Genomic DNA, 27,076 nt, shown 5'->3' with positions numbered 1-27,076 from the left:
AAAATGTTGGGTGGTGCTCGATACCACTGCAGTCTAAAACTGTTTTCCAAAAGAAAAATGCTTTCGAGTGAATGAGAGTGATTGAGTGAAAGATGTGTTTTTCTCATTTACTCTGCTGTCATTGAGGTTTGGGGGGAAGGAAAGCTAGATTCTGGATGCTAATTTTTCTGTTTGCATGCTGAAACACTCTACAAACATTTAGACATCTTCAAGACTTGTCAACTCCTCCTATGTATGCGTGTTGAGAGAGATTTGATTGCTTTAGAAATTATTTTGGCAAACGCATATCTGCAACATATTTGAATAGACAGAAACCACTTTTAATCTGCAGGTCACAAGTCACAACATCACGATTGCCAGTGTTATATGACAATAAATGAAGAAGTTAATAAACAATGCTGCCACTGCAACAATGTAATGGCATCCCTGAATGAATCAGTGTGTTTGCACAAATCAGTTATAAGAGCGAATCAATTAATCCCTTTTCGCTCCTAAATGAATCAGTATGTTTGAATAAATGGTTGAATTAATGACTCAATGGGGCCCTATCATACACCCGGCGCAATGTGGCGGCAGGCATGACGCAAGTATTTTTTTGCTAGTTTCAGCCCGACGCAGTTATCATTTTCACGTCCAGTGCAATGTTGTTTAAATAGCAAATGCACTCGTGCCCATTTGTTTGCCCATGGGCATGCTGGTCCGAAAACGAGGTGTGTTCAGGTGCATTGTTGGCGTGTTGCTATTTTGAGGCAACTGAAAACAACTGCACCATTGAGCAACAAAAACCTGGTCTAAAGTCAATGGTGCAGTATTTTTTGTGTTATTTAAAGGGCACGCTAGTAATATGTGCCTATAAGCGCATCACACAAACATTTTTAAATACTAAAAATAATGATTCCTCTCAGGAGAAGCATTCAGTCTTTCGGCTTGCAAATTTTGCCATGTAAATAGCAAAGCCGCCATGGTGCAAGCGCAACTGGCTTTTAAAGGGAATGGGAGATTCTGATTAGTTTGTTGCCCGTTGCACCAAAACACACCCATGACTCATTAAGAGACTATAGGTACAACCCTTTTGGAGCATGCTCCTTGGCGTGCAAACCATTCTTTCCATTGTTAAACTAGCAAAAGTGGATTCGGACATGCCCTAAGTGCACCTGCGCCATGTGCTTCAGACCATGCGCTCAGATTGTTAAAATAGAGTCCAATAACTCACTCATTGAGACCTTTGTTTCTAACTATTGTTGTACATTTATAAATAGATTTATATGTATCATGAATCATTCTATAGGATCCCTTAATCAGACCCTTGCCACTACCCTTCCAAAAGATAACATTGTGCTTAATTTGCTGTGCAATATACATGTAATTAGGTGTATTGGGCACAGGCAGTGAAAAGGACAGCTAAATCAAGGTCTTGATGAATTAGGGGGCCTCTGTCAAGGCCAAGTCACATTAATCAAAGAAGCCAGAGTACAGCGAGAGAGGCCAGGAATTCTCTTTCTCGGGCTCGAGCTCGTGTGATAAATTGTTCTAGTGTCGCTGTGATCACAGTATGTATCGCTACCAAATCTGTGATTCTAAATGCAAATGCGCAGATGCACTGATTGTTTCTCAGGTTAGTCTTTGTTTGTGAGAAAATGCTCCTATTTTATATATTTAAAATGTATTATTTTTTCTATTATCAACTTGAGCTTAAACTGATACTTTTAAAAGAAAAATTATAACTTCAGATTTTCTTATTATTTGGTTAGTCTCTTTTGCTTTTAATATTTTTTTTAAACCTAAGACTTTCTTATTATTCCCAGGTTTACACGTCAAAACCTTGCAAAACTGTATCAGTAAATGCCAGATTCACAGATTCTGTCCAAAACGATATATTACAAGGATGAGAGATGCTAACGTTCTGTCAGCTTTATACTACACACCTGTTTTATCTATGATATGAAACTGCTTGAATCACTGGCATTGTGTCTCACTACTTGGACATTTGTTCTTCATGTGCTGCACATCTCACAACAATCTTTCAGCAGAAGACAAACGGCTGTACTGGACGTGACCTGATCATGGCATGTTCTGAATCTGTGTGCTTTATACTGAAGATGACTCAACAGGTTATTTCTATTTGAGACAATGATTCCATCATTGCAGACAGTGGAAAATTAATGTCAAAGTGTTAAACAAACTTACCCATGCATGGGGTGCAGAGGGTGTGGCTCGTAATGGTACCTCCCCTCATGGTGTCGCATGTCGATCGGAATCGGTGTGTGGAAGGTTGAGAATAAATGAGGAGCTATGGAGTCAAACACAGAAGAGAAAAAAAGACAAATAAGACAGAGGCCAAAATGCAAGATGGCTTTTTTGTGCAAAGCTGCTATTCCAAAACCATAAAAAAAATGGTGGTATGTATGTATCTGTGTATGTGTATGTATCTGTGTATGTATGTATCTGTGTATGTATGTATCTGTGTATGTATGTATCTGTGTATGTATGTATCTGTGTATATATATATATATATATATATATATATATATATATATATATATATATATATATATATATATATATATATATATATATATATATATATATATATATATATATATATATATATATATATATATATATATATATATATATATATATATATATATACACATACACATATATAAATAAATTCAATCCAGTGTTATTTTTAGAATCATTGCGATTTTTTATTAACAGCTTCAATTAGTTTTCATTTTTATATTTTAAATTTAGTTAAAGTTTTAGTATTTTTGTAGTGTTTTGTCACTTTTATTATTATAATTTTTTTAAATATGTCTATTTATTTTTATTTCGGTTTTAATTTGAGTTATTTTAGTGTATCAAGTTAAAAAATGAAAATCTGAATTTGGCAACTAGCTTAAAATTTATTTTATTTAATTTCATTTCAAGTTAAACATTTTTTATGGTTTTAGTTTTATTCACCAATAACCCTGATTCGAGCCATAATAAACACAAACATGTTATACATAACATCAAAGCGATAAGAAGAAAATAGTGTCTTGGAACAAATTCTTGTTCACAAGTGCTATGTAGCCTATTTTTTAGCCTATTTAAAGTACAGTGTTGTTAGCTTAGCAACATGCTAATGCCAAACTATGTTTGATTTGAAAACTGAACTTGAAAACTTACAGACGATTCTTCTATATTACTGGTCTTACATGTGCAATGAGTGAATTACAGTTTCTCATGATGAGTTTTTATTTGTCTGGGCTAAAAAAAGAAGACCAAAACATGTTCTTCCTGTCATAAAAAGGTTGATTGCTTTAAGGGGGTCTTGTTAAAAACCAACATGCTTTCATTAATGACTGGAACTTACTTGAGGTGGTGGTTATAGATCTTTGAGTAAGCACTAAATAGAGTATACCGTCTGCGTCTTAAAAGTGTGTTTATCATTACTCTTTGCTCTTAATAAGCTCCTGAGGATATTTTTGGATCAACTCATCATCTCATCTCCTGTGCGTGTCTGTCTGTGCCCATTCCTCTCCTGTATTAAAATTCTTGGGCATCACATGCACCGGTGAATCAGACTTGACCTGAGAACAGAGACCATGGGGGTAATGTCTTCAGATCATTATCTCCTCCTGTGAGGAGATCAGGGTAGATCAGGGTGGGGAAGGGCCATAGGGGCCTCTCAGGGGCCCATCAGGAGGAGACCTATATGAGTCAGCATTCCAGAGCTGCCGCTTTCACTGCACTCATCACGGTGACTGTCAAGCATGCATTATTCCATTTTAAGACTAAGGAACGTGTCCAACAACCTGGGACAAATTCGCTAAAAAGTTTTCTGCACAATATTTCAGTGCAAAAACCTGCACTCCATTCACCTGCGAGTAGAAGGTAACCTTGTTTATATCTAAATTATGCTTATTATTTAGTATGGGCAGATTTGACATCACAGGGAACGAGACCAAAAGTAAAAAAATTGGGCGATAAGAATGTAAAGTATGAAAGCCTAAAATAATAAAATCACTTTTTCCTCTTCTTTCAGAAAATGAAAAATACAAAACAAAAAAAACAATACTGTACAAGAAGAAACAAATCCTGTAGTAAGCAAATGGACCCTTTTATAAAACTGCTGTAATCCGAGCATCCTTAATTTAATTATTATGAATATAAATATGATTAAATTCCATTGCCATAAAATAATACAGAATAAAAAATATATTTTATATAGCTCTGGAAAAAATTAAGAGACCACTTGACATTGAGAAATCAATGCTAAGTGGTCTCTTAATTTTTTCCAGAGCTGCAGCAATGGAATTTAATAATAGTGATCACAATTTCTTCTTCCAAAAATTGTGTCTCTACAATTTGGCATGTTCCACTGCACTATCACAAATAAAACATCTGACTCTAAGAGTTTGAGCTGTAATAATAAGCACATTTTTGAAACCAAAGCTTTACAAAAAAACAGCGTATGCTAATGTACTTTGTGAGCTTGCATTAGATCTGAATGTTGGTGTTTCCAGTGGAATTTGTCCTGGAGAAATGATCAACTCTTCAACCCCTTCATCACTGTCACAGCGGAAAGTACAACTGACAGGTAAGCAGCCTAATTCACAACTGCAGGGAGGGACTGGTGGTGTGATGGCTTAAATCCATCTCAAAAGCTTAAAGTGACTGCATATTTTCAGGCTGTAGTAGTGCGTTTTTCCTTGCCAATTAGGTGGACTCCCTTTCCTTGGTGAGTTGGATATTGAGAGGCATTTCTCAAATCCTGGTGTAGAGGCCAATGTAATGAGGGCTTGCATGTAGGAGAATAAGCATGCATATACATAACACATTCATTGATGCTTTGGCCAAGTGTGCAGCATGTCAGCGCTTGAGTAAGCCTTTGGAAACTCATGGGATTCCTGTGCGTTTAAGAATGATGGGAACTGGTGCTGTAAAGCATGGAAGATCATATATGAGCTAAAACACTTAGTAAGTTGTTCATTACGAAAGGCAGTTTTTCATTTTTTCTCTCACTGAGCTAATGCAATGTTTCACATGAAACCTCATAAATACACTGAAAGACCAAACAAAAAAGACCAAACGCCATATAATATTCATTCTCTGGATGGCAACCACCGAATGACCTAATCTTGGATGCACTAACTCTGACAGGAGGAAGGCCTCAAGAGGATGTACAGAGACAGGGATGGCCTGAGAAGGGCTTTTTTCATCATCATCCATTGTTCTTGGAGCAAAAGGAGGACCAAAGTCCAGTGCTCAGGGAGGTACACAGGTGTTACCGTATGGTTTGACCCAGTTTCTTCTCTTGCCTTGGCTCCTACCAAAGGCAAGAGGCTTGTGCATAAATATTCTCCCCAAAACAGATTGTGGCCGGGTTCATGAAATAATAATAAGAATAATAAAGACATTTTTAGATTAGTTTTTAAAAGAAATTAAAAGAATTTTCTAAATCTTTAGATGCTTATTTTTGTATTATTACCGTATTAATAAAATTACAGATTTGGACATTTTATGATTGAATTTTCCATAAAATATAGGAATGGTCAAATTTGATTTCATGGTGACTTTAAAGTAATTTCAATTATTTTATTATTTAAGTATTCTGTTATGCACATTCTAGGGTTAAAAAATATTAAACAAAATTCACTAAATAAAATTCACTAAAAACGTATTGAATTTATGAATGTAGACTTTTGAGCAGCAATACAATACAATCATAATGCATCTATAAAACTTAAAGCTGCTGTCCGTAACTTTTTGCGCTCTAGCGGTTAATAAACAGAACTGCATGCGTCTTGCGGAAGAACAAGGCAGCCGGAGCTACTTCTCTCTGTTTATGTCTATGGCGAGTCACGCAGGGACTGTGCTCCTCCGCAGCGGTTCCTACCAGTCCGGTGTGAAATAGTCCCAATATAAACACTTATTATAAGTGTACCATAATGATTCAGGGTAAGACAAAAACACGGTTTAGAAAATGGATTCATGTTGTACATTATCATTATATCACTTTTGTAAATCTTGAACACAAAAAAAGTTACGGACAGCAGCTTTAAGTACATTTGTATTATTTTATTGTATAGCCCCCCAAAAAAAGATAGGCCTATATGTTTTTTTTTGCACAAACTAGACTTCGGTACTAATGCTGCGTGCACGTCAATCACGTGCACTTGGAATTATCGTAAATACGAGTTTCCTAGTTAAAAATTGCACATGAACGCCTTCCTATTTCGATGAGCTTGTAATCATGACTTCAGAAGTGGGAATTAACACATTTCCGATAGCACATGAAGGCAGCATTAAGGCTGATTTATACTTCTGCGTCGTGCAGTTACACATGCAAAGAGAGCATGTGTACCCCTGAGGGAGGGGTTCTGGCAGACCAATCACAGCGCTTGCGGTTCGCATAGAATTGACGCGTTGTTCCATTTTGCAACACACAGCCTACGACGTACCTACGGCGTACACTTGACGCAGAAGTATAAATTGGGCTTTAGTCTGTACAAAAATGTGAAGCTTTGAGCACTGTTGAGCAGAATCGTAAACACCTCTGATTGTGTTCACGGACTCATCAGATATGTCTGTGATTGGCTACAATAAATCAACGCACGGGAGTGTTTGAAAGTGTTTTTGAAGCGTTTGAAAGCACAAGCAGGCGTCTATCAGCGGACCGGTCGCGTGTGTATCTGTGTAAACGCTTGGTGAAGAGCGTCAATGTATATTTAACAACATATTTTTGAAGCGCTGATCATTGTAGCCAATCACAGTCATATTTGATGAGCGTGTGCGCCCAATGGGCAATCAGAGGTGTTTACGATTCTGCTCAACAGCACTCAAAGCGTCACATTTTTTCCATTTCAGTCTGTACTTTTGACAACATTAGCACAAACTATTTGTGTACATTACCTCACTCTTATATTTCTGCCTTTTCTATTTTTGCCAATCCCTGTGAGCCGCTAAACGTTGTTTTAATGGCAATGACAATAAAGATAATATATTCATATTTGATCTATTAAACGTTTTAATAAGCACAATGTTTAGATTACAAAAAGTAGTATTGTTTTAGTCCCATTATATGTGCAAAACTTCCTGTCAGGACCTGGTGAGAAACAGGCATCCACGCTCTGTTGCAGGATTAGCTTGTGGCCGTATGTCCTTTTAAAGACAATAGCAGGTGGTAGACATTATCAACGGGTACTCAAAGTAGAGGAAAAACATTCACTTTTCATGTCCGAGCGGAGCCGAGAGACAGGCGGCTTTGTACTGAGAGTAGCTCATCTTTAGAGGAAGCACTCAAGAACAATAATAATATCCTGAGAGGCCAGGCAGCAGCGGTGTAATTAAAAAGGCTTTTCTGTCTCGCTCCAGGAACGAGGAGGGAGCGAGCAGGAGGGAGTCGATTCAGACAGGAAATTCCAGCAGAATGGCCTGGCAAGGGGCCTAACTACACAGCACCATGCAAACCGCTCCACACCAGATCCCTAAGCTGCCTTGAACCCTGGGAAGCCGCAGGCCGAGTGGTAGCCACCAGTGGAGTCAGCCTATCCTGGTAGCATGCAATTTGTTCCCATTTTTGAACTACCAAGCAAAGCCTTTTTTGACTTAATGTCACACATCAGTGTACATCAGTACGCAACACTTAAATGCTCAGGGGGGAAAAAAAGAGGCTTGTCTTCACTCTCCATCCTGCACCTGGGAAATGTCGCACTGTATAACATCCCTATTTAGTCTGTGTTGATGGTTTTTTCCCAAGGCGTTAGTTGTGGCGGCAGAAGGATTAGGGGTTTAGGGGAGAGCACGAAAAATGCTTCCAGCACTGAAAGGAAGTATTAAGTGAATGCCTCTTCTTTTAACACCCCGGGGGCTTTGTAAAATGATACATTTCTTATTAATAGAGGATTTCTGGCAAAGGCCAAGTAGATTAAGTTATGGCATCCATACCACAGCAGTACCTGGTATACCTGTTGTTAACTGTAGATCCTTTAAGATGTGTCAAATTAGAATATTGCAACAGTTGCTTGCTTGTCTCTTACACTGAAAAGAAAATTTGTCCCCGAAAATAAAATAAAATAAATAAATAAAAATAAATAAAATAAAATACTGGTCATTGCCACAGTGTTGCTATACTAAAGCACAAAGTATGGAGTATACTTTAAAAGGGTCGCACGCTCAACTGTGTAAGAGACGTAGAAGAAGGCGGAAAATGAAGTATACCCGGGCCTTTAGATGTTCTGAGTATTTTTTTTTTTGCATTGCTTTGTGGCTCATACAATTTCATACAATACAACATATACTACTGTTCAAAAGTGTGATTTTTTTATGTTTTTAAAATTTTGCTCATTTATTTGATCAAAAACAGAGTAAAAAAAAAAGTAATATTGTGAAATTTTATTACAATTTATTTGAGCTCTTTCTATTTTGATAGATTTAAAAATTCAATTTATTCCTGTGGTGGCAAAGCTGAATTTTCAACAGCCATTCAGTGTCACATGATCCTTCAGAAAATATTATAATATGCTGATTTGCTTCTCAAAACAATTCTTATCATCAATGTTGATTTTTTCTTTTGTGAAATCCATCATTTTTTTTCATAGCTTATTTGAAAAAGAAATCTTTAGGAACATTAAAAATGTCTTTACGGTCACTTTTTATCATTTTAACACTTGATGAATAAGTCTTTTTGAATAAAAGTATTAAAAAAATCCAAACAAAAGAATCTTAGCCAAACTTTTTAAATGGTAGTGTCTACAAGTTATTGATCTGTCATGCGTTATATAATGTTTGTTGACTTAAGTCATACAAAGTTTTTATTCAAATGTGTTAGCAAGACACAAGGTGTAATATTATTGTCTGAAAGTTTTTTTTTATTTGACACCGTTTTCCTAATGTCATTAAATGACAGAGGTTTAGTTAGTTGGCATAGCAAGTCCTAGGTTTACAAAACCCTGTCATAAATACAGTAGCTCCAGATCCTCAGCAGACCTTATGTGCCTTTCCTGTTAATGTTTACAATTGCTGGCTTCTTTCTGGCAGTCTAAGGCCATGTCAAACAACTGGCAAAATCCATCCAATCACTCACACAATTTCCAGTATGCTGCTGGCCCTTATAAGCCCTGAGAGCCGAATGTGATTTATTAAGCCTTTCTGAGACACTGGACTAGTTGCCTTAATTGTCTCGATACTTCCACAGGGTCTCAGTCCTAGGACAAAAGCTATCAGTGGGCAGTGGGGTCACCAGCAAATAACCCCAATGTATCACCGTACAAGTAGAGCTTGCACTATGTGAGTGTTTGTTTTGCTACACATTAGAATGCTTTTGGTGTAACAGTGCCACTTAGATGATGATAAAAGTCTCAGCAAGACTATAATTACACATAAAGCTAATCACCCACCTGATTTATCATTAGAACTTGTCATTGAAATTACTGATGACACAATTATTGTTTTATAAATAAATTAGATTTTTTTTTTTAAAGAAGTCTAATACGCACAAAGGCTGCATTTATTTGATCAAAATACACTAAAACAGTAATATTGAGAAATATCATTACAATTATAAGCAGACTCTACTCCAGTATTCAGTGTCACATGATCTTTCAGAAATAATTTTAATATGCTGATTTGGTGCTCAATTAAAAAATATATATTATTATTAGTGTTGAAGACAGTTGGGCTGCTTAATATTTTTGTGGATTCTTTGATAAATAGAAAGTTCAAAAGAACAGTGTTCATTTTATATAGAAATCATTGTAACAACTATTTTACTGTGACTTTTGATCAATTGAATGTATCTGGCTTAATAAAAGTAAAAAAAATTTAAAGTATCATCATAACATAATCAGAATACAATGGACTAAAATGAATTAAAGGGTTAGTTCACCCAAAAATGAAAATTCTGTCATTAATTACTCACCCTCACGTCGTTCGAGACCCGTAAGACCTCCGTTCATATTCGGAACACAAATGAAGATATTTTTGTTGAAAGCTGATGGCTGAGAAAGGCCTCCATTGGCATTCAGTACACTTATACTCCCAAGACGGATAAAAGGCACTCAAAACATCGTTACAAAGTCCATCTCACCACAGTGACTCTACAATAATCTTACTATGCGACGACAATAGTTTTTGTGCGCAAAAAAAATCAAAATAACACCTTTTTCCAACTTGTTACTGCCTTCCGTGTGTGTCTCCACGACGCATGCGCGAGAATATGACGCAGATCCGGCGTTCGGACAGATGACCCAGAAGTGATTTGTTTACAATCAGAGGAAGACGCGCGTGTCTAAGCTGTTGGATTCTACATTGATCGTGCTTTAGGTCTCGGCGTAGTGCTCAAAATGGGGTTAGAGTGTGCATTTCATGGAATCCCGAGCCCCGGCGCTACGTCATTTTCTCGCGCATGCGTCGTGGAGGCACACGCGGAAGGCAATAACAAGTTGGATAAAGGTGTTCTTTTGATTTTTTTTTGCGCACAAAAACTATTGTCGTCGCATCGTAAGATTATTGTAGAGTCACTGTGGTGAGATGGACTTTGTAATGACATTTTAAGTGCCTTTTATCGGTCTTGGGAGTATTAATGTACTGAATGCCAATGGAGGCCTAACTGAAGCCTTTCTCAGCATCAGCTTTCAACAAAAATATCTTCATTTGTGTTCCGAATATGAACGGAGGTCTTACGGGTCTCGAACGACATAAGGGTGAGTAATTAATGACAGAATTTTCATTTTTGGGTGAACTAACCCTTTAATATGAAATGACAAAATGTTAAAGGGGTGGTAAACCACGATTTCACTATTCTTACTCTAGCTAGCGTATTATGTTGCTGCTTGAGCATAAACACCATCTGCAAAGTTACAACATTCAAAGTTTAAAGCAAAGGGAGATATTTGCTTTTAAAGAAATCAATTTCTAAGGACTACAGCAAACGGCCAGTAGGCGACTACACAAATTCCTCCAGGGTTGGTGACATCACCAGGCTCAATATTTACATAAACCCTCCTCCGAGAATATTAAATATGGGGGGGGGGGTGAGGCCATTTTGTATCGCGGCGCTGTTGTGGTACACGTATGCACGTGTGTTCTAGACAGAGGGGAACAGGCGCGCGCGGGGCTCCCGCAGCACATGTCACGGAGGAAAACTTCCACAAACTTCGCGAGTTCACACACAACGGCTTGTCCTGAAAGCTGGATTTACAAACAGAAGCTGTTTACAGGCCACAACCTGTAAGTCTGATTTATTTTTCATCGATGTGTTTTCCTGTAATACATTAATTGTACGTTTACGTTAACATACGTTTTCATTAATTGTTTAGCAAGGAAGTAAACAGATGACAATGCTGTTCTGCAAACCAGTCTGTTAAATGCTCATTCATACTTAACGTTATCCGACGAACACCTAACGTTACAAACACTAACGTTAAAATCTCAACAGCGAACTTGGCATTAGTGTAAATGATTCTTTGATTAGAGCTTTTATGTATTATTTATCTACAGGCCTGCTAAACATGGTTCTGTGTGTGATTTGGCTAACTTACTAGTAAAGCCAATGTTTAGTGTTCATTTTGGGTTAATAGTTCTTGCGACAGATATTTGGCTATAATCGTTCTAAAAATACAAAAGTAACAGTGCCATTCAGTAGCGATCACTATAGACCCGCAGTCTTTACTCTTGAGGACTGAACATGTTGAACAGGTTCTGCTCGATCATCTTCACTAAAATGACGCCATTGTTTCTAATACTGACCAAAGCACAGCCTCCAGGTAAGGGGCGTGGCGTTTCCGATAAACGTGCACTGCGGTTAGCGAATCACAACACACTGGGCCAGCTAACCAATCTGAGCCCATCGCGTATTTTTGAGGGACTGGCTTCATACAACCCGGAAAGCATCAGACCGTTTTACAAGGAGGGACAGAGCAGTGTAGAATAAAGGTCAAATATATGAAAAATAATGCTTTTTTTTTTTTAAACGAAGCATGAACACATGTTACAATGCACCCCACAAACACAATCAAGCCTTCAAAAGAATGAGTTTTACCACCCCTTTAACTATATTTAAAGGATATTTGCATTAAAAAACGGTGAATGAACACTGAACACACATGTGTTTTGTCAAGATTAAGTAAATACTTTTGCACTAAGATGTCCATTATCTGCAGGGCTGAAGATATTCCAAGGTTGCAGGATGCCAAAGCCCTCAAAACCAAAGTTAGTCATTTAAAATGGGTGGATTAAAACAATCATACTGACGATCTGACATCCATATAGCATGCCTCAAAATCTCATTGGATGACTGGTTGCGGGGTCACAGCACTGATATTTGTGGTTTCGAAAATGGCACTTAGACATCCTCTTAAGAGCTACTTTGTGCCTTTGGTGCTTTCTTGAATCAGTGATTTACTGCTCCTTAGAGTACACACTATCGTTCCTTACCCATGAAAACCCAGAAAACATCAGCTTAGCGTGATTGAGGGTTTCCAATACAGGCTCATGGCTATGCACTCCCTTAAGCTCTACAAATCCAAAAACGGAAAAGGGAGTTCATTTTAACATCTTCTCTTGGGAACACTGGTCTCTATGGTGTTCCATGAGGCCCTTTGGCCTCTGCACTGCGGCTGATACAAAGGATGTCCATTAACACAATGGATGTACTAACAGTGGTCAGTGCTGCTTCAGCACGACTGGTCTACCAAAAGATCTTTTACAACAGGAATGATGGCCGTGAAGGAAGTATTCTCACATCAAGACAAAGCAGGAGCTCAAGAGCCACAATGATTCATTTGAGGAAATCCCTGCTTGGGTTCACATGGGGGTGAGACCTTGTTATCTGAGATGTTTGCGGGGGGAAAAACAACAGTGGACTAGAAAAAGTCAACACTCAGAATTGTGAGATTATATTTTCCCCAGTGTGGCACAAAGCAGTGGTTTCCACATGTTTTCATCGAACGCTACAGTACCAAAAACTTCACCACCAGGCAAAACATTGTTTTTCATACACTAGTCAATTTTGAGATTTTGGGCTAATTTGTTTCCATAACATGTCTTCTTTCAGACTAGTGGAATGAAAACACCCGCAATGCACATTTAAGCGTTTATTTTACTACACTACAGATCTTTAAAGGCCAATTTCTCAAAAGGATTTTTTTTTTGCTGTTAACATTGTGATTTATGGAGTGATAAACCACTACTGTAAAATCTCTAATATATAAATAAAATGAAGTTTGACTTTCTTTATTCAGTGAAACGGTGTTGCTGTTCATACAATGAAAATCATCTGGGTCCAACGGTTGTTTAAAACATCATCTTTTGTGTTCTGCAGAAGAAAGAAAGTCATACAGGTTTGGAACAACATGAGGGTGAGTAAATCATTATTGGGCGAACAAAGCTTTAAAACAAGACTTTCAAGCTCAGAGAGAGGTTTCCAGGTGCGATAAGATACAGTTAAGGTAATAGTCTATTTACATAAAACAGGATCCTGACTATCTAGCCAAACATTGGCTCTGACTGCAACATGCTCTGGGGGAATTATGTGAAAGAATTTGTTGTAAACCCTTTAAACTGAAAACATCTGTGAAGGCACACAGTTATTGGTCTTGTGGATGCCTCAGTTGGGGGTCAGACAGGCTGGTTGCGGTACCTCTTCTTTGCCCTCTCTAGGGGGCCCTCCATTTTCTGTTTGTATTCCTACTTCAGATGCCTCGGGCCACAAACGCTTAGCAATTTTGTGCTTTTCATAAACCAAAGAAGCTTTGGTCCATTCTCCATTTCGGCCTCTTTGTTATTCTTTCTACACCCAGGCAGTGGTCTTCCTAGCAGGTTGGAATGAAGTAAGTAATCGCAGCAAAGCACTCATTCCTGTTACTCAGCATTTCAAATCCTTTTTGTGCAATTCCAGGTCACAAATGCTTTACCTCAATGCCACTGACAATAAGACCCCTCATTAAAATTCTTTTCCATTGTGAATGCATCACTTCCCGTGGATGAAACTTCCCCTCTTGCTGCCATATCCCCGTGGCTCATGCCTTTCATTGCCATCCATTACTTTTTACTCAGCCGTTTGGACCCTACATGCTTCAAAGAGTCCTGTCATTACCACCAGTGCCGAAATTGGCAGCATTCTTTACTTTAACCAGAAGCGCCTTGGCTCACGAAGCTATCTCATGCCATCACGCTGAGAAAGTGAGATGATTTATAGACGGCTGCAATTTTTTACAACATTTACGACCAGGAGAGGCACTGCCAGCATCAGCGCCATTGGACACATAGATAATGAACTGCAAGGAAACGTTTCCCGTCAGCCCTCCCCTTTTCTGCGGATGAGAGGATTAGGACTCTTAATTAGTGCCTCCAAAGGGAGAGCTCAATTTACGGGATAGCAACAGAGTGCTTGGGGGGGGGGGGGTAGGTTGCAGGAAAATGTCTAACAGGCTGGAATGGGGGCCTCCCATTAGAGAAGGGAAAGGGGGAGGGGAGGATGAGAGCTTCTTTCTCCCAGACAAAAGGGGTGCATTCTGCCTGTACCATGATTCACAAAGTTTTAGAAGGAGGGTGTACAAGAGTCTCAAATTCTGGATGGCCCATGAGTATGGGGGTCACGGAGGTAATGAGCAAATTATTGTAAAATCCTCAGGTGCACTTATAATGATAATATGATTTTCACATAGAAGGTTGCAGTGATGAGAATTGAGCAGAATTCATCATTGCAATGCGATTTCTGCACTCTCAAGAATGCTTTCACCATAACGAACAATGCAAACATGATGTAAACACAGTAAGAGATTCATTGTAGTGTAATGGTGTGTGCATACCAAAAGTGAATTTAATAATTTGCGCGAGAAGATTACATACAAAGTCAATGCAAAGGCGCGAAAAGACGCAAATTCGCACCGGGCGACGCAAATGACGCGAAGTGCGTGGCGCATTTGCCGCGAACGTTTGATATTCGCCTCAAACACGTCTTCCGCGCAAGTTGAATTTTTTTTTACTTGAATTAGCATGACGCGTTGTTGCGCAAGCCAATCAGTGAAGAGCTTATTGACACGTCCGGTTTGACAGGTTATCAAGGAGTATCAGGTTACTCCTCAAGTAGCGCTGGAAGCGGCTGTCATCCAGGTGCAGTTTATGGAGTAGATGGTGAAATTCACAGAGTTGTGTGTAGCTCTGGATGGTGCTGTGAACCCAAATACGTCGTTAGATCCACTCGCTGCTCATCGACTGAACACCAGTGGGCGGGGACAATGATGCGAGTAGGCATTGTTGTCCTGCTCCAGTGGCAGTCGTATGCAAATGATTGTGCCACTGTGACGTCACATGCCACCTCGGATCCAAACAAAGCTTCTTTACAGCTTGATTATATAAATGATTTTTTATTGAAGACGAGGACGTTTTAAGTTATGGAACTTGCAAGGATGTATTAATGATACAAAAACCTTTTAATATGCCAAAAGATCGAGGAAAATTTTATTTCTCATGTCATGACCCTTTTAAAACAGTAAAAAAAACATTTTGTCTGATACATGGTATATGCAAATAACTAATATACGCACAATTGCTCACCTGTAACAGTAGCTGTGTTTACATTGACTCTAGTTATACGATTGTAATCAGACTAGTAGCACAGTCGGAGTAAAAAAAAGTCACATCATCATAATACACCACGTCATCATAATAAATTGGCCAAATACGATCATTTCATTTCGGATTGTAAGGGCTTTTCTAATCCAATCGAGAGGGCATGTAAACACTGAAAAGAGTTCTGCGCATGTGCAATGGCGTAGAAATGGCATAATGATGTATGACGCTGGAATGAAGTCATGAATGGTGTCATTCTAAAAGTTTCCTCGGACCTATGGTCTGTGAAGTGGAGCAGGACAAAGCCCCACCAGCCCTTGTTTCGGACTCTCATCCACAGACGCCTTGTTTTTACCACTTGATAAATATAAGCAGCACGGCACAATGGTTCATGTGCTCATCGTCTCCTAATAAGTACCCAAAACAGATAAATATTAAGTGTGCTCTTTAAAAAAAAAAGAAGTAATGTAGGAGAATAGTGCGCAAACAGCGGGAAACTCCGCCCATGCAGTGTTTGAAAAAATCTAAATAAATACGCGTAATTAATTAATTGCGATGGAAACAAAAGGTGTCCATTTAAACTTAGCTAGTGACCACATAATATAATTCTATATTCACGTGCAAAGTTGCAATGTTGTTCGGGAACCATACAACCTTTAGTTACACCGTGTGGTTTTTAAGAACATACAACAGTAAACAGAATTTCTATTGGTTGACACATTTCTATCACCATCAAATCGTTAATAAATGACAAGTGTCATACTTCCCAAGACAGCTCTAATTCACAAAAATGTTTGCTCTAGTAGTGGTAAAAACAGGGCTGAAGGGGGAAGTAGAGGGGAGCAGACCTGTTGCTTTCCGGTGATGAGTAAGACTCAAGGCACTTGCGTTTCTTTGTGCCATGCCGCCTGCTGCCCATAAATCATTGTGGTAGTCCTGTGCTATCCAATGAATGCCCTTTCTTGTGGGAAACCTTTCAGTCAAGTCATGCTTTTCCCACCATTGTTCCCAATTTGGGGGCCCACCTGTTTACTACTTTTAGTGTTCTAAATGTTTACACAGGACCTTATCCCGTAGGCGTATTTTTTCAGTTGGCTTCACCTAACCTGACCAAGATGTTTTGAATGCTGAACCTGCAATTTAAGTGGTTGGTATGAGCTTTACGTTAATATCCATGTACATAATGAATATGATTGCAGACGAAATTTTAATTAATGTTTAAACGTGTCAGCTTTAAATCCTGTTCGTTTTCGGTCAAAAATCTCGCTGCAAATAAACTAATCCTATGTTTTGGTGGTTGCTGAGGTGAACCCAGGTAAAGAGGCACTAGAGACCAGCTCTAATGTAAGGGTCTTATGAATGCAGCACACAGAGCAATCTGCTATCCTCCACCATACCTCTGAAACCACAGTTTGCAAAAGTGACTTTCTAACAGACTGCAACTGAAATGTTTACTTGGCGGCAATGAAAGCATAAAACTAAATAAACAAGAACCCATGAGTAACACATGTAGCTTTTTTTCCAACCCACACTGGAGGTCAGAGAGGAGAGACATGGGCAAATGTTAGTCTATATGTCTCTCTTCATTCAATTCTAAATGAAAGAACACAAACAAGACAAATTAATGAGAGCGACTCGTCATTGTGAATGGCCAATAATATTTGCCTGGACAGACCAGTTGCTACTGTGTGGGGTATGTTTTCTTTTTTTAAGCATTTCCCGAGGATAGGATTGGACAAAAATAAAATAAAATACACACACACACAAAAATTGTGTAAAATAGTCACCGTTTAATTAAATTATTGTTATCAAAAGTTACTTATAAATTATACCTACATAAAACATATAATAAATATTTATTATATTTAGGTATAATTATAATGTAGGTATATATATATATATATATATATATATATATATATATATATATATATATATATATATATATATATATATATACATACATATATATACATATATATACACACATATATACACACACACACCGATCAGTCATAACATTATGACCGCCTTCCTAAAATCGTGTTGGCAGCCTTCGCTCCCCCAGTGCATCAATGAGCCTTGGCCGCTCATGACCCTGTCGCCGGTTCACCACTGTTCCTTCCTTAGACCACTTTTGATAGATACTGACCACTGCAGAGAAGGAACACCTCACAAGAGCTGCAGTTTTGGAGATGCTCTGACCCAGTCGTCTAGCCATCACAATTTGGCCCTTGTCAAACTCGCTCAAATCCTTACGCTTGCCCAGTTTTCCTGCTTCCGACACATCAACTTTGAGGACAAAATGTTCACTTGCTGTCTAGTATTTCCCACCCACTAACAGGTGCCGCGATGAAGAGATAATCAGCGTTATTCATTTCATCATAATGTTATGCCTGATCGATTTTTGGAACAAACTCTATTTGTGCACACGCCTTAGCCATTTTTAGTGGTGTCTTGTATCAAAGCGAAAAGTTCAAAACATCCTTGTCTTTAACGTCGGGACAAAAGTCAACTGTGAGTCTACTACGTTTTGTTCACACACTCGTTTAACTCCTCTTAGAGCTCTTGTAAATATTGTCAGACGAGCAGAAGCTTGCCTCTGTCTGCCTCTGAGAGAGCTCTCTACACAGGGCAATATTTATCTTAGTGCAGGCCGCAGGGAGGGCTAAAGCTGAAGAAAGGGGTCTAGGTAAACACTTAAGAGGGGTCTGAGACAGCCCTCCAACACTTTACTGAAAAGTGCCAGTGACTGACCTCACAGCTCAATGGCACGGTGCTAACTAGGACAGAGACAAAGCGGGCAAACAGCCAATTGTTTGAAGATAGAGCCTGCAGTGCTAAATAGGGGACGGGAGGATGGGGGCAGGGGGAAATGCCAAAACTCTACTGGAGCTGTAATTTACAGCATTAGTGCACAGCATTAAGATAACTTGTGCTTCTTCTAATGCAGTGGTTACAGTCTTAACATGTCCAGGGCATTTTTCACTCCAAAAAAGTGAAAGTGTCCAGGGCATTTTTCACTCCACTTTTTCAGCTCTTTGAAATACTTCATTCTGATTGGTCAATCGTGGCATTCTGCAGTCAAACATGTTTGTATAACGACTAAAGATATTTAACACCTGTATATTTCATTATTTATGTATCTATCTAATAAGAGGGATAATGGTTGCTTCATGACAAATAACTACATCATCTACCTGTTACCATAATGCTAAAAATTCACATAAATGCAAGAAAAAACTCAATGATATTATATTTAACAAAATATTCATACGTCCTAGTAGCAGAAAATATAAAAATAAAAGCTCATACAAAATATTAATAAGTACTATATATAGTATATAATACTATTTAGTAAAATAATACTCCTGGTAGTATTTTTGTACTGGCTTTAAGTTTTTAAAAACTGAAAAGTAAAATACCTGGATACATTAGAGTAATGAAAGTAATTGTGTTTAATTGTCATAAAAAACGAAATGTAAAAAAAAAATGCAATAGGCTTTATGCACAAAATGTATGTAAAAAACAAACAAACATTTTTCTATTTTGTGGTAAGTTTTGTCATGATCTGTTGCAGGTTTGCATGAGATTCATCCTGTTCAGCCAAATAGGAGGAGACTATGAAGATAAGAGAGCTTTGAATTTTATATGAGTGTCGTTTCATTCTACACCGTCAAACCTTAGACCAACAGAAAAAAACGGACAATAAAGACCATCAGAACATCTTTGTACTAAAGTTTCTTTTAACTGTTTGCACCCACTCAAGAGTACCGACCTGTCTGAATCAGTCAGTTCTCATTACTTGTGGTCACAGAAATGACGATAAAGTAAAATTAGGATTGATAATGGTCAGCAATTAGCTCAAGGTAAAGAAAGAGAAGATGACAAGCTTCAAGATATGTGTTGTGAATACTTAAAACGAGTGGAGACTAAGAGCCACGGTGGCTAACTGGGCACAGCCTGACAGCCGGGATGAGCAATACAATACACTCTGTCTGAGCTAAGAGGAAGGTCATTAACACATAATAGAGAGGGGTGTCACTTTAGACACCTTAATTTGATAATTACTGACAGGTAAAATTACACTATGGAATGATGACAGAACAAGGCATAGAAAAGTTTGCTGTGCCCTTAGCCAGTAAGATACAATGAAACGGTTCGGCCTGCCTGTTCTACAGTCTCTAAACCACAAAATGCAACACCAGGTGATTTTCCAGAATGAAATGACTCACATGGAGACTGGCTCCGGACTGTGGATTTATCCTGCGGGGCAGCACATGAGTCTCAATAATTTTTAATGCATCTTAAAACATGGAACTTAAATTTTGCATTTATCGCTCATTATGCCTTTGATGAAGCTTTCGCTCTGAACAGTTTTGTCACTGGGCCAATAATCTAAATGACTGCCAGAAGTTTTCTCTTACAAAGATATTTAGACAGTAATCAAAGCACCTCAAAATGTTCCTGTTTTCCATTTAGAGTTTGCTAAGGAGGGCATGTTGACTCAAGTCATCTCTTTCTTTTGTATTTTAATAGGAGAGCTCACTCAAAACTGATCAATTATTCTGTAGAACACACACAAAAAAGATACTTTGAAAAGTATTTGGCTATACAATGAAAGTCAATAGCCCCAATGTAGTTTTGGACCCCACTGACTTTCATTGTTGAGCGAAAACATTCCTCGAAATATCTTCTTTCATGTCCCGCAAAAGAAATTAAATGCAATCGCATGTTTACAAATGTAAACAGAGACGGCAATTAGAGTAGCACATCCACGCACACTAAATAAACATCTGGTTTTCTAACGTCTGTCGCGATAGAAACGGTGGCGTAAAACAGAACCGTGCTTTACCGAGAAATCTGATTAAAAAGCAGTTCTCCTCTCTCGCAAAGTAATCTCAAAGTGCATTGAAGTTTAACAGTTGCCGCCGTCTTGATGAAGATACACATGTGCCACAGATGTATTCACATCCACGAGCTGATCCTTCAATGGGTATCAGATGGTGCCCCAGCATCAGCGTTTGTTTCTGAACTGTTAAAGACTTACAGTGAGCTGACATGACACGAGTACAAAGGTATCAAATTTAGATTTTAGAATTTAGACAGATAGAAGGATTAGATAGACAGACAGCATGACAGAACGATAGATATAATAATACGGTAGATATAACAAGAACGATAGATATAACAAGAACGATAGAATGATAGAACAATAGATAGGATGAATAGAATGATAGATAGAACGACAGACAGAACATTAGATATAACAATAGATAGAATGATAGATAGACAGACAGAACGATAGACAGAATGATAGAATGATAGATAGACAGAATGATAGACAGAATGACAGAATGATAGAACGATAGATAGACAGAATGATGGATGGAATGATGGCTAGAATGATGGATAGATAGGAGAAATAGATAGACCAAGCGATAGATGATAGATGACAGAGAATGACAGAATGATAGACAAACAATAGAGCGATAGATAGATAGAACAATAGATAGATAGATAGAACGATAGATAGATAGATAGACAAACAGAATGATAAAACGATAGACAGAATGAAAGAAAGATAAAACAATAGATATAACAATAGACAGAATGATAGACAGATAGAACGATAGATAGAACAATGGATAGATTGATAGATAGGACTAATAGATACAATGATAGATAGATAGAACTAGAATGATAGATAGGATGAATAGATAGAATGATAGATAGACAGAACAATAGAACGATAGATAGATAGATAGATAGACAAACAGAAGGATAAAACGATAGACAGAATGAACGAAAGATAAAAACAATAGATATAACAATAGATAGAATGATAGACAGATAGAATGATATATAGAACGATGGATAGATTGATAGATAGGACGAATAGATAGAATGATAGATAGACAGAACGATAGATAGATAGATAGACAGACAGAACGATAGAATGATATATAAAACAATAGATAGACAGACAGAACGATAGAATAAAAGAATGATAGAACAATAGATAGAACGATAGATAGAACGATAGATAGATAGATAGACAGATAGACAGACAGAACGATAGAATGACATAAAACAATAGATAGACAGACAGAACGATAGAATGATAGAACGATAGATAGAACGATAGATAGACAAACAGAATGATAAAACGATAGACAGAATGAACGAAAGATAAAAAACAATAGATAGAATGATAGACAGATAGAATGATATTTAGAACGATGGATAGATTGATAGATAGGACGAATAGATAGAATGATAGATAGACAGAACGATAGATAGAACGATAGATAGAACGATTGATAGATAGATAGATAGATAGATAGATAGATAGATAGATAGATAGATAGATAGATAGATAGATAGATAGATAGATAGATAGATAGATAGATAGATAGATAGATAGATAGATAGATAGATAGATAGATAGATAGAAAGAATGATATATAAAATAGATAGACAGACAGAATGATAGAATGAAAGAATGATAGAACGATAGATAGAACGATAGATAGATAGATAGATAGATAGATAGATAGATAGATAGATAGATAGATAGATAGATAGATAGATAGATAGATAGATAGATAGATAGATAGATAGATAGATAGATAGATAGATAGATAGATAGATAGATAGATAGATAGATAGATAGAACGATAGAATGATATATAAAATAGATAGACAGACAGAATGATAGAATGAAAGAATGATAGAACGATAGATAGAACGATAGATAGAACGATAGAACGATAGAACGATAGATAGATAGATAGATAGATAGATAGATAGATAGATAGATAGATAGATAGATAGATAGATAGATAGATAGATAGATAGATAGATAGAAAGATAGAACGATAGAATGATATATAAAATAGATAGACAGACAGAATGATAGAATGAAAGAATGATAGAACCATAGATAGAGCGATAGATAAATAGAACGATATAGAATGAAAGAACAATGGATAGACGGATAGAATCATGCAAAAATAAGTGTATAAATATAGTTTGTGTGCACTGAACATGCGAGTGTCACACTGAGTGTTCTTCTGTTTGAGCAAATGATCATTAGCAGTTATAGGCCAATTACACTGTCTCAGAGCATCTGACAACCTGCCAGCTCCAGGTTTCTTGAGGTGTCTCAATTGGGCTACACAAACAGATGAGAACACAAGGTCTATTTAGGCTCCATTTCCAGAGTTAGCATGAACCCACCTGCAATAACATATTTCAGACATGCCTGATTCTGATTCTTTTTCCATGAGGAAAAAAAATATAGCCTTTGATAACAGTCAGCATACTGCTTGAATGGAAAGCCTTAAAGGCTAGTTAATATTAGATATAGGTTAGATATAAAAATAATAAAAGTGATGTATTGCTCACAGTCATCAAAATAAACAGCCATCCCAAAAATATAATAAATAAAATACATGCCTGATATTATAACTAAAATCAACCATTTAGGCATTTTGTAAAAACGGCGTGTTATTAAATTATTAATATTTTTAAAGGTAAATTTAAAGTGAGGTAATCTAAATGTAAAAATAAGCGTAAATGACCATGCACAATTAAATATCCAATATCTACTGAAATAAAAAAGTAAAATGTGCTTGGGTGTGAAGTTTAAATCGATTCTTGAGAACATACTTTGCGTGGTTAAATAATTTCCCATTGAAATCTATCAGCACGTAAAAAGCAAATCAAAACACTGCAGGATGATATATGTGCACCGACACAATGGAGGCTTGCTCTGTACGCCTGCGGTATTCGCTGACTGCTTAAATTAGATAAGAGAAAGCATATTTACACACTGGCCCAACACTGCGATTCAGTCTGGCAGTGACAAGGTCTCAGTCAACATTGCTCTCAATCCATTTAGCTATTCTGTGGTTGCGCAAACAATGGTATTATAAAGGCAATGATGTTTATGCTATTAAGTGGTGGGTTGTGTGGGAGAAACTATGTTCGTTTTTCGCCTCCTGCTCTTGGCAGTGCCGGCACAGCTCCCTCTGGCTCCAGACGCCTCTATGTCGCTGCCAGCAGGGCGAGACTCGCTTGATAGAAGAAACCGTTACCTGGAGCAGACTGCTAATTGGCTATGTCCCAAACGCCAGAGCTAATGAATACTCGAATTAACTGAACGTAACATATGAGGGGAACAAAAAGTTATATTATTTATTCTCTCTTCTATAATACAAATACAGTAAAAAAAAAAAAAGTGGTCCCACTTTATATTAGGTGGCCTTAACTACTATGTACTTACATCAAAAAATAAGTACAATATACTTATTGTGTACATATTGAGGTGGGATACGGGTAAAGTTAGGGCAGGTGTGGTAGTGTGGGTAAGTTTAAGGGTAGGGTTAGGTGTAAGTGAAGTGTCAACTGTGTAATTATAAATGTAACTACAGAAATTAATTACAGACGTAATTACATGCAGGCAATGTTTAAAATGTAAGTACAATGTAAATTTCAAATGATTAATTTAAATGTTAGTTCATAGTTGTTAAGGCCACCTAATATAAAGTGGGTCCAAAAATGTAAGTAATAAGAATTTAAAAATGCCAAATGTGGGACTGCAACAACTAATCAATAAAATGAATTATTAAATAAATTAATGTTTTAATCTATTAAGCAGGATACTACCATTAACCAACTTCACAAGTTTGAAGTTGGTATGATTTTTTGTAATGTTTTTTCAAAAAAGTTTCTTATGCTCACCAAGGCTGCATTAAATATTACTATATTATTCATATTATTTAAAATATTATTATAAATATTAATATTATTATTTTAAACACTACTTCTATTTAAAATAAATATTAAATATTATTACTATTTAAAATAACTTTTCCATTTCAATATATTTTAAAATGTATTCCTGTGATGGCAAATTCCTGTGATCACTACTCATGATCCTTCAGAAATCATTCTAATATGATGATTTGCTGCTCAAGAAATATTTCTTATTATTATCAATGATGATAACTGTTGTTCTGATTACTGTTTTTTGGAAACCGTGGCCTATTTTTTGATTAATAGAAAGTTACATTTTCATTTATTTATTAAAAAATCGGCAAACTTTTGAACTTAAAAATGGCAGCGGCCACTGTAGTTAAATACAGTTACGTTTGATTTCTCAGTAAAGACATTTATCTTCTACTAGCCTTTAAATCCCATAGTTCACTCAACAATATCTGAACATTCTGACTGAGCATGTTTGAGATTTTACTCTGCTTCCTGTTTCATTTTGATCTTTCATACCCGTGTTGATACCTACATGGCTCCATGCCACAACATGTCAAGTGCATGTCTTGTTTATTCCATCGGTCTCATTCCGTGTGAGTCAAAGATAAGATACTATCCTACTGGATCCAAGTTAAACCGCTCGGCTCCAGGAGGAGGAGGGTTAGAAAGAACACTGGGGCTGGGAACAAGTCCGTATCTGCTGGTGTCATGCAATGACCTTTTTTTTCTCTTTGAAGCACAAACCAAGAATGCATAGTTTACACTGTGGGAAATTACCTGAGCCACAACAGAGTTTAAATTCGCACCGATTTATATACCTGAAGAATCAGACGGACCTTGAACTTGGACTTTGCATGACCAAAAAAACCTGCTTTCTGAACCATTTGGGTGTGTAGGCGGTGGTTCCAGCCGAATAAGTATTCCGATGGCATGGATTTCATTTGGAAATGATGTCCATTTTCCTGAAAGCTACACTTTTTTTTGTTCACTTTTTCTCTTAACATAAGCCAGACTTATTTTGGGAAAATTGTTTTAAGAATGATTACAACTGTAAGCTGCTGCCAGCAGTGTGAGTTGGCTTTTACAAGAAGCAAATGAGTAAGGAAACATTTTGATTCCATTTCCCATGTACAAGCTTTCAAAATTCCAAAAGATTTTGGTCTCTGGCAGCTTTTCCATGCTGCCCACAGGCCACACAGAAGGAGAGGAGTGAGCAGTACATATGATACTGTACATCCTGTGGCTTCCTCTTGAGGCCAATGCTTCAGCAAATCTGAGCAAATAGCCATCAATGTATTATTTTCTTAGCGCTGTTTTCTCTGACATTTTGACCAGCAGGTTTACGGGCACTTGTTCTGCGAATCAATCAAATCTGCAAGGCGGAAATTCAAAGAGCCAGCTTGCTAACATGGCAAGCCCCACATAAGGCTTCAAATTTCTCCTTACAAATGAAGAAAAGTGCACAGCAGACATTTCTGACGATTTTCCCCCCTACCTCTTCAGACAATCTTCTCTCTGAATGATTTTTGGTTTCTTTTGAGTCTTAGCTGAAAACCAAGTCTCAGAGAAATAATACTGTCATCATTTACTCACCCTCAAGTCATTCCAAACCTGTATTTTTTCCCCTGTTGAACACAATATATGTTTTCAAGACTATACTAGTTGCCCTTTTCCATGTAATTACAATGAACTGTTCTTCAAAAAGTGTGCAAAAGCTGAATTTTATGTCATTATTTACAAATGTTTTCACATTCATCCTAGCTCTCCTTGACTCACTCACTGAGAGTTGAAAGTTCAAGAGTGAAGTAGCTATTTGGTTTGTGAACCAATCTTTCCAATGAATCAGTCGATTTGGTTCACAAATCCAGTATGAATGATTCATTCATGAATTAGACTGGTTTGGTTCTTAAGTTCAAATCACTGACTCATTCATTTATTCGGAGTGGTTCTCAAGTTAACCGTTTCTCACCAAAAGATAAAATATCATTTCAGAACATCTGGAATACAGCATGTTTTGGACCACTTTTATGATGCTTTTAAGCAGTTTGCTCATTCATTGTAATTGACCTATCGTTAAGCCCCGCCCGCCCCCCTTAGTTACTGTTGCTAACTTGGACAAACAAAGTTGCTAACTGTCTTACAGTGACAGATGTCAGTGTGAAAAACTTGTCCCAAAATGTTTTTGGACACAGAAGGGCCACCTCTTTTCAAGAAGCATTCAAGTGAGACTTAAATGTGTCATGGAGGGATATAAAAAATATTGTAAAATAAATATGGTGGGTAACAAGATTAATTTGGAAGCGAGGGTTTACAGATCACAATGCAAGCGGGAGAAGCCTCATGTGACCATCGTCACGATCGCAGATGACAACATCCAGGATCAACACTGTTCATGTACCACAGGGTAAGATTTAATTCATTTACATTTAACCAGTTTAATATGGAGAGGCACTGAAATGTAGACCTTCGTTCATGTTTTTGACCTGACTATTTAAGTTTGTACGTTAGCATGGACTCCTCTCAGGATACCTAAAATAAACACCATCAAACCATTGAGAACTTCGGATCTTCCAATGTTTCTCTATGGCGAGGTCTGGTCCCTGTGCGACTGATACTCAACTGCCATTGGCTCATCTGCGTTCGAGTGGATGGGGTTACCAACAGGTCAATTGCATACATCCTACAGGCTTGGGGTGAGTAAAATAAATGACATCATTATCTTTTTGTAGATAAAATA

General features: G+C 37.4%; 1 protein-coding gene across 3 annotated transcripts in view; it reads right to left on the bottom strand.

Moving 5' to 3' along the window:
• The window catches only part of gli2a (GLI family zinc finger 2a), a 90,562-nt gene that overhangs the window by 35,753 nt on the left and 27,733 nt on the right, over nt 1-27,076 (bottom strand). For all 3 annotated transcript variants that reach the window (XM_079821884.1, XM_079821886.1, XM_079821885.1), the window contains exon 3: nt 2,188-2,290. In XM_079821884.1, the coding sequence (XP_079678010.1) occupies nt 2,188-2,290 (103 nt within the window). The remainder of the gene's footprint in view (nt 1-2,187; nt 2,291-27,076) is intronic.

This window comes from Gobio gobio, assembly GCF_949357685.1.
Source record: "Gobio gobio genome assembly, chromosome: 7".
NCBI lineage: Eukaryota > Metazoa > Chordata > Actinopteri > Cypriniformes > Gobionidae > Gobio > Gobio gobio.
This window is presented reverse-complemented; position numbering and strand designations above follow the sequence as displayed.